This window comes from Cygnus olor, chromosome 4, assembly GCF_009769625.2.
Source record: "Cygnus olor isolate bCygOlo1 chromosome 4, bCygOlo1.pri.v2, whole genome shotgun sequence".
In the NCBI taxonomy this organism is placed as follows: domain Eukaryota; kingdom Metazoa; phylum Chordata; class Aves; order Anseriformes; family Anatidae; genus Cygnus; species Cygnus olor.
This window is the reverse complement of record NC_049172.1, coordinates 20,670,693-20,682,786: the sequence shown is the minus strand read 5'-3', so window position 1 is coordinate 20,682,786 and position 12,094 is coordinate 20,670,693. Positions and strand designations below refer to the sequence as shown.

Here is a 12,094-nt window from a genome sequence, read left to right as displayed (position 1 = left end):
TTTTCTACTGAAACAGGCTTCCATGGGTAATGTGGCTACAAATCAACTTGCTGGGAAGTCTTGTTAGCCAGCTTTCTATAGTATTCATTATATGTGACACTTGCAAGAGTTCAGCACTCGTTTCAATTAAAAATATGGAAAACATTTTAGTGTGTAATAAATAATATTTATGTTTCTAAAAGGAAGAAGATTATATGGTAATGGATGAATGTGGGAACACAGAAGAAAAAGTAAAACCCCATTCTAACCCTGCGGATTTGTCAAAAAGCTCAGTATCTCTTGAAGAAAGCATGTCTCAAGACTTCCAGTTAACAGACACGGAGTGGGACAATGCAAGCGATGACGCCTGTTTGGTAGAAGCTACTGAAGATGTGGAGCTAGCAGAAGCTGCAAATGACAGTCTGGATTACGGCATGGAAGACATTCCTGATGAAGTTCTTTTGGAAACTTTAAGGACACAAGACATTTGCAGCAAAGATGACAGCTAATCAGAAACTTGGCTGGCAAACAGACTAGTAGCAACAAAGCTCGCTTTAATACAACATGCGTATCACATGCCTTCTGTGAAAGATACTGTGCTGTAGCTCAGAAGCGCTCTTTGAGAGCTGTTAGACAAAGAACTGACAAAGAACTAAAAGCATCCTTGCAACTGGATAATCTTAAACAGGCATGAAGAAGGTTACACTAGGGGTGGAGAATACTGGCCTGAACATTCTTCATGAAGGCTGCTTCAAGGAGTTTAGCACTTCTAAGACTTACTGCTGTGTGGTTTCTATTTTGTTAGCTGTTTGTCCAGCTTTTACTGATATGACAAATAATACACTTCTTCACTTCCAGAAATGGGACGAAATTATTTATTTCAAATACAAATTTAATAAAAAATATGTTTATCACTAGGTTCATCCAAAGTCCGTGTGTTCTCTTTTTAAACTAAGTAATGTGATCTTGAAAGCAATATATAAATAACCCAAGACTAAAAATCATCTTTGACAGAACACAGGAAGTTTTACTACATTAACTGGAATTGGTATTTCATTCATTTCATTGACACTAAGTTCTTACACAAACTATTTGACAAGATAGAATCTATGATGAAGTCACTGACTTTGTAGATAGCGAAGACCAACAACGATTAAACAAACTTAAAACAGAGTCCATTATAATAGTGATCACTTATTGTCAAAAAGTCTATTAAAAAGCACTTAATCTTTCTGTGATACCTTTCCTCTTTGTACGTCCAGAGCATCCTCCAGTTTCCTATTAATATTCTGAAAGTGTCTTTCTGCTCCTAGAATTCTCCGTGATTCCACCAGCAGAGCAGGTAGGCTGGAAGTTCCATACTGCTGTTGTTAAGGAAATAAAGTTACAGAGCAACATTTTTAATTGTTGGGGAAAAATAGATAAATACAGATACATATGTGATTTGTTTATTATTCCTCTGCCTGAAATTGTGCAATGTGACTTGCAAAAGTGAAAAACAGACAAGTTTAGATAATCTTTAACCAAGCTGATTGAAGTTGATTACTTTTTTCTCACTGTTAATATTTCTTCAGTTTCCATTAAAAAAAACCAAACAGCTAGACCTGAGGACAACAGTTATGTTTATGTCCTTCAAATTCCTGGACATAAAATCAGGTATCAGAATTTCTCTGAAATACCCGTTTCCAACATGAGCGAGACGCTGGACTGCAGTTACAGTAGTGATTCTCAAGTTGGTTCCACAAAAACAGCTATTTAATGTAGGCTAACCATTAATAGAAATACCTGTCAGTTCCAGAGAAAAAAAAAGGGAGGGGCTGATCCAGAACGGTTTAGAAAGGCATGCAAAAATGTGTACTCACTACCACTTTTTCTCTTGGGTTTTCTTCTCTGTAATCCAAGTAGTCCTGGTGTAGCTCCGTCAAATCAGCAAGGAATTGAACTGCTTGCGTCAGGGAAGATTTCCTCTCCTGTACCTCAGTGTATTCTCTTTGTAGTTCTACCAGTTGTGATTCAGCTCTGAAAAAGATCAATGCTTTGATGACTATATCAGAATATTTATTTCATGACTGACTGTGAAAGTATTTCCTCTGAAGACGACTTAAGGAAAGGTAGGTCAGAAATAGGAAGCATAGGTTAGTAGAACATACTGTTTAAATAGAAAAAGTAGTATATTATTTAAACTAGACCACAGGTCCAAACCCACAAAAAAAATACAATGACAAAAAAAAACAAACCACCTTTTTCCAAGTCTTACTGTCAAGTCTGACAATATAGCCAATCTTTCTTAAGCACTTAAACCTAAAAACCAGTGAAGTTCCGTAACTATGCTGTGTGCTTCTGCAGACACCAGCCTGCAGGTGTGGCGGTTGGTGCTTATGCTGAAGCACACTCAGGATCCGCAAACTAGATACTCCTCTGCCTAAGCAAGCTGAGGGGCTCAATCTATTAAATGGTGTTCAAAGCATGATTAACACTCCAAAAACAGAACACAAAATGCCATTTTCATTTAAGCTCCAGAAAAAAAAAAAACAAAACAAAACAACGAACTTGAATGATCAAATGATTAAAACACAAGAAAAGTGAAGACAGCTTTCAGTCTGTGTGTGTGGGGGGGTTTAAACCCAGGCTGAAGGATGCCTTTATTTCTTTCAGAGAAGTTTGTCCACAGTACTGCAAAGATAAAAAGACTCACGTGACCACAGAGAAAGGGCTTTTAATCTGCCTTTGTGGATCCATGTCTATGCAGGTCCCTACAGACTTGGCATGCATGTTACATGCAGCTTCAGTATAAATTTTACCCTCCTAACTAACTGGATTTGGGCAAGTGTAACGATTTTTCTAAAGAAAATAATTTTTTAGGTTTCTCTGTTTTTAAATGGTACTTAAGATTAATGCCATGTTGTAGAAGGGGAACTGCACGGCTCTGTGAGACAGTAGCAATCCATGTATTTGGAGGCATCCATGCTAAAATGCAATGAGATGAAAAATTCTCCTACCCTCAAAAACAAACTCTGTACTGCCTCTGTAAGTTTTGATTCATTATTACCTTTGCAATTCCAATTATAACATTAGTGTTTTTCTTATGAACATACTGTCTGAAATACTGTCCCAGTAACCACAGTTATATGAGAGAACTTTAGAAGAAATACTCTAGGCAACTGAAACATGGAAAGGAGAGGTTATCTTGAGCTTTTGTAAGAAGAGAAAGCAAAACAGAACAGAATTAATTTCATTAAAATAACTCTGAAGTGAAAGTAACATTTTTTTTCTTTGATTTTTATGAAATACTAGCCTCCTTCAGTTTTTCAGGCTATTATTGCACAAAAACATACCGTATAGTATTAGAAACATACCCAATTAGCTCTTCTCTGACTTGCATCAGTCGCTGCCTTTTCTTTTTGATGTCTGCCACTACCTGTAACAAATAGTGAAGAAAGTCTCTGAACCTGTTTCAGTAACCTCACAGGCAAACAACTCAAGTGTCATTGACTGTTTTTTCTTTCAGGTTTCATGTTTCTAGCTCAAAGGTGTGGAAGATACCAGACCTTAAATAGCTCTACAGTGCTAAACTCTCATCCCCATCCAAAACGTCTCCTGAGGAACACTGGCTTGACAAGTGTAGAAAAGGCATTGTGAGGATTTGAACTCACACATGCTAAACTCCAGCAGGTTTCTTTAAGAATACAGACGAATACGAACGTATGTTCAGTATGACTGCCATAACTATGGAATTAAGTATAACTATATCCTTTTTTTCTTTTATGTCTCACAAAAAATTTAAATTTAGTAACTATAAACCTAAGTTTAAACAAATGTGTAAGATACAAAAAAAAAAGGAAGCTAAGTGGCTGTGAATGCTAGATGCATATTAAAATTTTCATTTTACAAAATAGCATACCGTTTCATCTCAACAAGATTTTCAGGACTTTTCATCTTTAGCATATTAATTGCCACCTGACAGAATAAGCTTTCCATTGACTTCAATTGTTAAAAGCTATTTAGTCATCAAAAAGGTTGCTGAAGAGGAGGTGTGTACACCGCATGTGGTTGCTAAGTAGGTTAAATTGTTTAATAATTAAAAATAAAGTAATATCAAGAAATAGAGAACAAATTTCAATCTTTTGTGTTTGGTCCAATTGCTCTTTCTTGCTTCCAATTACCAGGTTTGAAGGCAGAAAGCTCTCCAGCCACTTCTCACAAGAGAGATCAAGCGTACCTAAAATATGCCTCTGGAAGATCGGGCCTAACCTGCTCTTAAATCTCTCTGCTCTGGGGTATCACCTCTCTCCTGAGGAAACCACTCCAATGTTTTCTTCTCCCACACTAGTTTCTCCTACAGTCTGTATTTCTCTTGCTGCATTTCAAGCCTGAATGAACAGAGGAACTGCCTCCTCTGAACAAAAACTTGATGTCTTTAGGGAATGCATCTCCCTTAAGACTACTCTCCTTTAAAATAAAGGATCTAATTCTATTCTCTCAGATCTTTGCTGTTCTCTTCTGGATTTTATACTCATCTGTGTTTCTTGAAGGTGAGCTTCCAATATTTAATTGGTTCCCCAGGGGTCTCACCAGTGCTTGCTCAAAAAAATTAAAGAGTCTAATTCTCATGCATAAATACTTACACATCCTAATGTGTGTTCATTCTTTTTACACCAGTGAATGTATGCAGTGTGCGATCCATACTCTGGTGGTGCCCTATCCTCTATTTGTGCAGCTGGTTCTGTAGAACAGTGCACTTCTTTTTGTGAATTATTTTATTTCTTTCAGTCAACTTCCTGAAATGTCAACACCCACATCTGTATGCTGTACATTTCAGTGATAGCCTGTCTTTCAGATATGTATTTACCTTAGCATTTTTTTTCTTCACGTTCTTTAATTCCTGGACTTCTGTTATCTGTGGAGGAAAAGAAGCATTAGAGATTGATGATGGATCTGGATTTCACCTCTATCCTCCTAAAAATATGGTTGCAAGAATTAATTTGGAAAAAGTACTTGGTAATAACATAAAAAGCTATTTAATAAAACAGCTGCTCAAAGGAATATTACAAGTGTATCAGTTGCGTATCAATTCTCTCCCCCCTCCTCATACCAGAGGAAGACTGCTACACAACGCTAGTCATCTTGCACCAGTTAGCCCACGTAATACTGCTGGTACCAATTAGTGTAATACTACTTATGCCAATTTTTCCATAACTTTATATAAATGTATAAATTTCATCATTTTAAAACTTGTTTACTCTAATGAATCACTTAGAACTATAGTTTTAGTATTCATCCATTTTACTTACCACAACAGAGTTTGAGTTTATTTTACAAGTTGTAATTAGCGAGAAGAATTCTGAGTCTTCCAAGCTAATAATTTTTGACAGTTAGGTTCACACTGTTAACTAAAAAGGATTATTTTTCATAAGCTATGTTAAAGGCTTCAGTCAGGCTACTACACACCAGAGTAGCTGAGACACTGTAAAAACCCAGTCCAGGAGCTCTTAAAACAATGTCTTCCATAATTGTTTCTTCAAGTCATGCAGCTCTCCAGTTTTACTATGTGATATACAATGTAACACACAGCTCTAAGATCATTACCACAAATATTTTACATATATATATATATAAATATATATATATATTACTGTGTACTTACAAGATCAGTGATTTGGTCCTTGAAAGCAGAACAGAAGCCATTGACAGCTTTTCTGCAAATTTTTGATTCTATGCTTTGTCTGGAGAAATCAGGGGGATAAAACACAACCCACTTGGTTTAGTAAAGGGGAAATCATATCCAAAAACATTCTTTTGAATACAAATAAAACCCAATGTTAAATAGCTATCAGCACAAGCAACCGTGGGTCTTTCATATCCTAGCAATAACCTAAATTCTACATTGGAAAACAGCTGAGATGTGTTGCTCTTCTGTTTGGAAAAATATCAAATTCCTGGAGACCACTTCCTTAAGGTCACATACAAACACTATTTGTAACACAGAAGCCTAACAATCATTAAAATAACATCAGAATGTAACTAAGCAGTACTGCATTACCTAAGGGAAAGTCTATTAGCAAAACAAGTATGTAAGTTGTTTATAAGACTGTGAGCATTCAGCCAAAGGAAAGTAGAATATTTACCTGTAATTTGCCGTTATCTTTTCAAATTCAGCCAGAACAACATCCAGTTCTGTAATATCTCTGGAAGACCTTTTCAGATCTTTGGGACACCAAACCTCTACAGAACACGGGCTATTAACTGAAACAACAGAGTAAAGATAAGCGTTACACAGTTGAGGTACATGCTCTGAAACAGAAGTTATTATGCCCACATTAAAATAACTTATCTAAGAGTTATGAATATTTTAATATGAAACTTGGAAACGCAGAAATATGAATTATTTCATGTTTTAGGCTGAACAACTATATATATTTATCTGGGTCCACTTTAAAATTTGAATGAGCATTCATACACATCTTATTTCTTATTCTTCATCAGTTCAAAGAAGTCCAGGAGAACATCATTACTCTAACTGATAAACTACCCAGTGACATAGCTGTTTGAGCTGTAAAAACTATCTGCCTGAGTTTGGGCAACCTGCATTACTCAAAGAATCGTGAATTGTTATATCGTATTTGTTTAAGTTTTGTATTAATACCATATATGCTTTAAAAAAGGTATATGCAAATATATTTCTTTAAAACTTTGCAGTAATATTAACCACTAATTCCACAGAAACTTCACGCACTCCCAAATGTAAATCTAGTACCTGAATGTAATGGGGTACGATTTGAAGGAAGCAAGATGACACCTGAGAAACAACTTCTCCGCATACCAAAAAAATGCCACAATCTTGAAGCTCCTTGTCTCAAGGGTCTTCACACTAACAGTTGTGTCTACGCTGTAAAGCGGGGTTACTCCAAGTTGTGCCCCACAATCTGGCGCTCCAGGCACCAAAACCAAGGGACATACTGGAGTACGGATCCAAGCTTCCCCCAAAAGGAAGCCAGGCTGCCTGCACAGGGTGACGCATACCCATGCTCCAGTGAGTAATAGGCAAGTCCAGGGATGCAACCCACAGGGATCAGAACTGTGTGGCACACCAGCCCCTCAATTTATCCATTGCTAATGAGTGTTTAGACCAAAATTAAAATTACAACCTCCCAAAGCAGTATGCCGCTACATATCAGAAGTTAGAGACTGCCGAGTTAAGGAAAAATATTAATTTTGAATGAGATAAAACTACACAAGAGTTTTGAAAGGTCTACTTTACCAGAGGAGTCTGGTGTGCTCTTCTCTGAAGGTTGTTTCTTCTTTTTCAACCAGAGTTGAGCAGTACTTGGAGCTTTCTGTGATATACAAAGCAGATTAACTTTGAAAAAGAATTTAGATGCACTCATTTAAAATTCTGAGAGACAGCAATCAGGCAGAATGCAGGAAAACATTTTAGTGATGTTTCAGTCAAGAAATACTAAGTACCGTTTACTTAGGTCTGTTTCACCAGAATCACAGCACAGCGATTACACTGCGCAGGGCCAGCAGCTGCTTGGCTGCACTAACCAAGCAACACATCAGACAGTGGTCATTTTAAGGAACGTTTTAAGGAGCCTAAGGCCTCTCAGTTCAGCATAGGCATCAATATCAACAGTCCTCTGTCCAACAGCTCCTCCTTACCTTCCTTTTCACCTTCATCTGTCCCAATTCCTTCTCTGCTTACAATTACTGTCATGTCACAGAAAGCATTCAACAACAGTGCTGCATATGTGCAGTTCACTGATAAAAGACTAACATTATGTCCTGAGTTTTACAACACAAATTTCAACAATTCCAATGAATTTCAGTAGTTAAAAAGCTTTTAGACAAACTACTGCGTTGCTTCTTCTATCACAGGCCTACTTTCTCAAAGTAGTTAATTCTTCCTCCATAAGCCCAGAAGCTAAGCTGGCCAAAACCACCATTTTACACTAATTACAGCCTAAGCATGAAAAAACACTCATTCAAAACCAATTTGTTTTTATCTAATTCTAATATATCTTCAAAACTAATTTTATCAATGAAAAATTAAATTCTCTCATAAATATGTTCTTACTTCAATACTGAACAAGGGATTTATATACCAAGTAGTATGGCATTCTTTAAAAACGTATATTCCAGATGTAAATATACTCATTTAAAAGAAAAAAAAACATATTGCCAAACAAGCAATTAAAATGGACTACAGGACCCCAGCCATTACATCCTCCATTGAAATGACCATGTAGGTTTAAGCATTTCACTTAACACTTGGCTATCTCACAGGAATATTAAGAGGACTAATTATTTGGCATACAGTTAAGTACTAAAAAGCAAATGAAAGGTCTTCCTCCCACACCGTTATCCAATGCAAGCATGGCATCAAGTTAAAAATGATTTGACTGATACACTCATGCAATGCTCTCTGTACCATATTCTCCTTAAGGGGCTCATCTGTAGAATCAGCTGAGTTGGATTTGTCAACATCACCTTCAGACATTTTCAAGTGCATTTGTTCACTAGGGAAAAAAAATCCATATGTAAACCAACTACATACTGAGAAAAATGATCTTCTATATACAAACAACAAAATCTTAGGGTTTGGGGAACATATTGTACTGCTGTATCTTTCAGTTTCCCCTAAATAACTACATAAAAAATTTCAAGTGGTATAAAAAGGGAATAGAATCTTTATCCATCAACAGCAAACCTCGCAACAATTTAGAAATCTATTTCTAACTGGCCACTGAGACAGACATGTTGTATCAGGGAGAAACTTTGAAATAGACACAAAATTAATATTTGGTATATTTTAGCAGGAATGGAGAAATCTTCCTTTGGGGGGTCAGAGGGCTGAGGGGAAAAAAAAATGAAAAAATACACAACCTCATATGGGCACTATTATTGTCTTATTTACCCCTTTTTAAAGACTCCAGGATTTAGAGGACTAATTAACACCTCACAAAGCCATCCTTTCATCAAAAAAAAAAAAAAAAAAGATACAGTAACTACTTATACAAGGCAGACTCTAGTTCATTCTCCCATTTTTTGTTTTTTATGTTCCTGGGTATTACTTACTCTTGGTTTCTCATCTGAGAGATTTTAGGCATCTATTTAATAAGCAGTTAGTGAAACCTGACAGACGAAACATTTTCCCCATTTAATCTAAAATAAACAAATAAATAAATAAATGCTGGCAATTATTTTTTCACCAGACCTTCTTTCTGCCTTTTTCTGTTGTGGAGCTGAAACATAACTAAGTGACTCGCTTTCCGAACGTTCCTCTCCATAAGCATCCACAGCAGTACTGTGCAAAGGGTGATCTGTGAATAACAGAAAATAAGCTGTATGAAAACCGTTCCCATCTGTTGAGGCAAAGAGCATAGGTATATTAGCATTGCCTAGCATTCAGTTAAAATTTTTGTGGCCTGCTCACTTACACAAATGAAGTCTTGTTAAAAGTATTATACACATTTCTTCTAATCTTCAAATAGTCAAAGCATCATAGTTTCTATACTCACCTACCTGCTATTGGTAGGAACTAGAAAACAAGATATGAGGAGCAACTGAAGGAACTTGGGCTGTTTAACCTGGAGAAAAGGAGGCTGAGGGGAGACCTCATCATGCTCTACAAGTACCTGAAAGGAGGCTGCAGCGAGGAGGGCATCAAGTGTGACAAGCGATAGGATATGAGGCAATAGCCTCAACTTGTGCAGGGGAGGTTTAGATCAGATAGCAGGAAGAATTTCTTCACAGAAAGGGTGGTTAGGCTTTGGAACAGGCTGCCCAGGGAGGTGGCAGAGTTGCTATCCCTGGAGGAATTTAAGAAACGTGGGGATGTGGAGCTTAGGGAAATGATTTAGTGGTGGACTTCAGTTACATCTGAAAATGGCAAAACAACATCCCTGTGAACTTCTAAGCTTGCTGCCACGTATATTCTCTTCGACAATTTCACTTCATAATTTGTGTAATTTAACAAAGAATAACTTAAGAAATTGAACTTCCCTTTTAAAATGTAAATTCTTACACAATTGCAGTGCTATATTGCATGAAATTCTACTATTCACACTATAAAACTTGAATAGCCAGCATTTTTCCATCAAATTTTACTTGGCATATATTACTACGTTATTCTATTTACTTCCTAAATGACAGAACATAACATCTCCCCCTCAAAAAAAAAAAAAGAAAAGAAACAAAGAAAACCCCTCTCTCTGCACTCTCTCCTGCTCATAATTTCTGTTGGCAAAGGAAGGGTACCTTTTCCTAAGGACAAAATATTTCAGTGTTTACACGTGGTTAGTTCATTAAAATCGTACGTTTAAGTTAATACAAACCAAATGAATCGTCAAGCTCCTCAAGCTGATTTGCTTCAGCCACCTTCAATATCCTTGAGACATCTGGCTCCTCAGGTGGAAGTAATTTCCAACGAGGACGGGAGCTGCTTTTGTCTTCCTGGAAGGGTATGAAATTAATAGCTAGCTCATCCAAATTTCTTAGCATATCGCAGATTGAATATGACAATAAATTTCAAGAACTTTTGACTAGAAGTACATTTAACCTGTAGTGACTACTAAGCTATGATATAAAGTATTTGAAGCATGCACTTTTTTCCTCAAGCTATATTTTATTTTCCCTAAGAGAAGTGATGGTATGAAACTAGTATACACAGCTATTTTATACTATACTGTAGTTTGTATTCACAAAACCAAGTGTATATGCCTAGAGATCTTAGATCAGTCTGATATCCAGTTTCTGTGATCTGTGGCCTTTTACTTTTCAGGCATTAAAATGTAGTCATCTCTGTATTTACACGAGATTCCATCTTTGTCCAATTTAATGGTTTTCATGCAAACTTTTGTTTTGAAAATGACTTTCATTTTCACTTTTCAAAGCGTAACTTCTTATAAAAGACAGAACATGTAAGCCAAGCATTATACAGACACTTCCGGACAACAGAAAGACAGGGGAGAATAGCATTACTTTAGGAAATATTTTTAAATGTGCTACTCACACTGTAAATATGGGAGTAAGTTTCCTCGCTAATTTGTGTGTACATTGAGAAGGAATCCGAAGAAAACACTGACTTCCCAAGCTTTTAACTTTACTGGCACTGAGCAGCACCTCACATGTTTTATGGTACTGAATATAAACACATCAGCTATTTCCTCTTTAAGCCGTTCTCTTTATTTTTACTAAATTGTTTTCAAATTTTTGATTATCTGAAAGTCAGTGGCTCATTTTGCCTGACAACGTACTACTCCTAAAAGGAAAAAAAATGAGGAGAGGAGAGGAGAGACTTCACAGCCTATACTAAAACTGCACAACCCGTACTAATTTGTGGTCCCTGAGCAAAGCTCCCAACATCTATGCAAGCAAAGTCCTGCATTAACATACATACACCAGCCTCCACAATCAATGACATAAAAGCCTGGTAAGACAACGAATAATTTATTGTTTCAATTAAGCTCAAAATGGAGAAAATTACCTTCAATTTATCTCTGGAATGATTTCCCTTCATCTTTTTCTTAGAGGACATTTACTATGAAGCGTAGTCTCCTAAATATGCGACTGAAGATAAGGCTGTCCGCCCCTCAAAATAGTCCTGAATACAAATCTGTTCTCCTCGCCTTGATACCTGGGACAGGGAGAAAAAATATTTGTTAATTCAATGTATTATGCGCAACTTCTTGCCCAAGCAGTACAGGTCACTTCACTGGATCAGCACAGGTTAGGAAGGAGATCCAGCTATTAACCAGACAAAGCATGACACCACACACGCCTTTATCTCTGTTTCGCTGCCGCTGTCACTTCGGACCCTCGCACTTTGCCCGGAGGGCAGCCTCAGACAGATGTCCCTCCGTTAAACCGACCCAAACGGCCGCTCCCCCCCCGTCCCGTCCCGTCCCAGCCTCGCCTCACGTCCTCCAACGGCCGCCGCCGCCGCCTTCCCGCCACGATTCAAAGCGGCGCGGGGCCGAGGGCCGGGCCGGGCCGCCTCCGGAAGGGGAAGGGGAGGGCGGCTGCAGCGCCCTGACAGGACCGGCACGGCACTGCCCGCCTGGGGGGGGGGGTCGGCTCGCCACCCTGGCTGCGCACCCGTTTCTATTCTGAGAGA

At 37.6% G+C, this 12,094-nt stretch overlaps 2 protein-coding genes across 12 annotated transcripts in view; one reads left to right on the top strand and one right to left on the bottom strand.

Moving 5' to 3' along the window:
* Nucleotides 1-894, top strand: part of PRIMPOL (primase and DNA directed polymerase) — an 18,654-nt gene extending 17,760 nt beyond the window's left edge. For all 6 annotated transcript variants that reach the window (XM_040555076.1, XM_040555075.1, XM_040555079.1 and 3 more), the window contains one exon: nt 183-894. In XM_040555076.1, coding sequence (XP_040411010.1) covers nt 183-488 — 306 coding nt within the window. In that variant the 3' untranslated portion in view covers nt 489-894. The remainder of the gene's footprint in view (nt 1-182) is intronic.
* Nucleotides 841-12,094, bottom strand: CENPU (centromere protein U). Of its 6 annotated transcripts, none has more exons than XM_040555085.1 (12): nt 12,076-12,094; nt 11,465-11,614; nt 10,314-10,431; nt 9,194-9,299; nt 8,408-8,495; nt 7,238-7,313; nt 6,105-6,222; nt 5,624-5,702; nt 4,829-4,876; nt 3,336-3,397; nt 1,842-1,998; nt 841-1,343 (listed from the first exon to the last, which is right to left on the bottom strand). In XM_040555085.1, exons 2-12 carry the CDS (start codon nt 11,513-11,515, stop codon nt 1,203-1,205), a joined length of 1,044 nt encoding a protein of 347 aa, XP_040411019.1. In that variant the 5' UTR covers nt 11,516-11,614; nt 12,076-12,094; the 3' UTR covers nt 841-1,202. The 6 variants fall into 6 exon arrangements, with proteins under 6 accessions (XP_040411019.1, XP_040411018.1, XP_040411020.1 ...); XM_040555084.1 differs by lacking the exon at nt 12,076-12,094 and adding an exon at nt 11,899-11,988; XM_040555086.1 differs by lacking the exon at nt 12,076-12,094 and adding an exon at nt 11,759-11,972 and having other exon boundaries at nt 841-1,340.

Bases quoted from the DNA above. Each gene is read 5' to 3' on its own strand.
- CENPU (XM_040555085.1), bottom strand. From the start codon at position 11,515: ATGTCCTCTAAGAAAAAGATGAAGGGAAATCATTCCAGAGATAAATTG. The intron at 8,496-9,193 runs GTCTGGTGAAAA...TTTTTTCCCTAG, and splicing joins CAGAAAAAGGCAGAAAGAAG to TGAACAAATGCACTTGAAAA. The intron at 6,223-7,237 runs GTAAAGTAGACC...CTGTTGTTTCAG, and splicing joins GAGCACACCAGACTCCTCTG to TTAATAGCCCGTGTTCTGTA.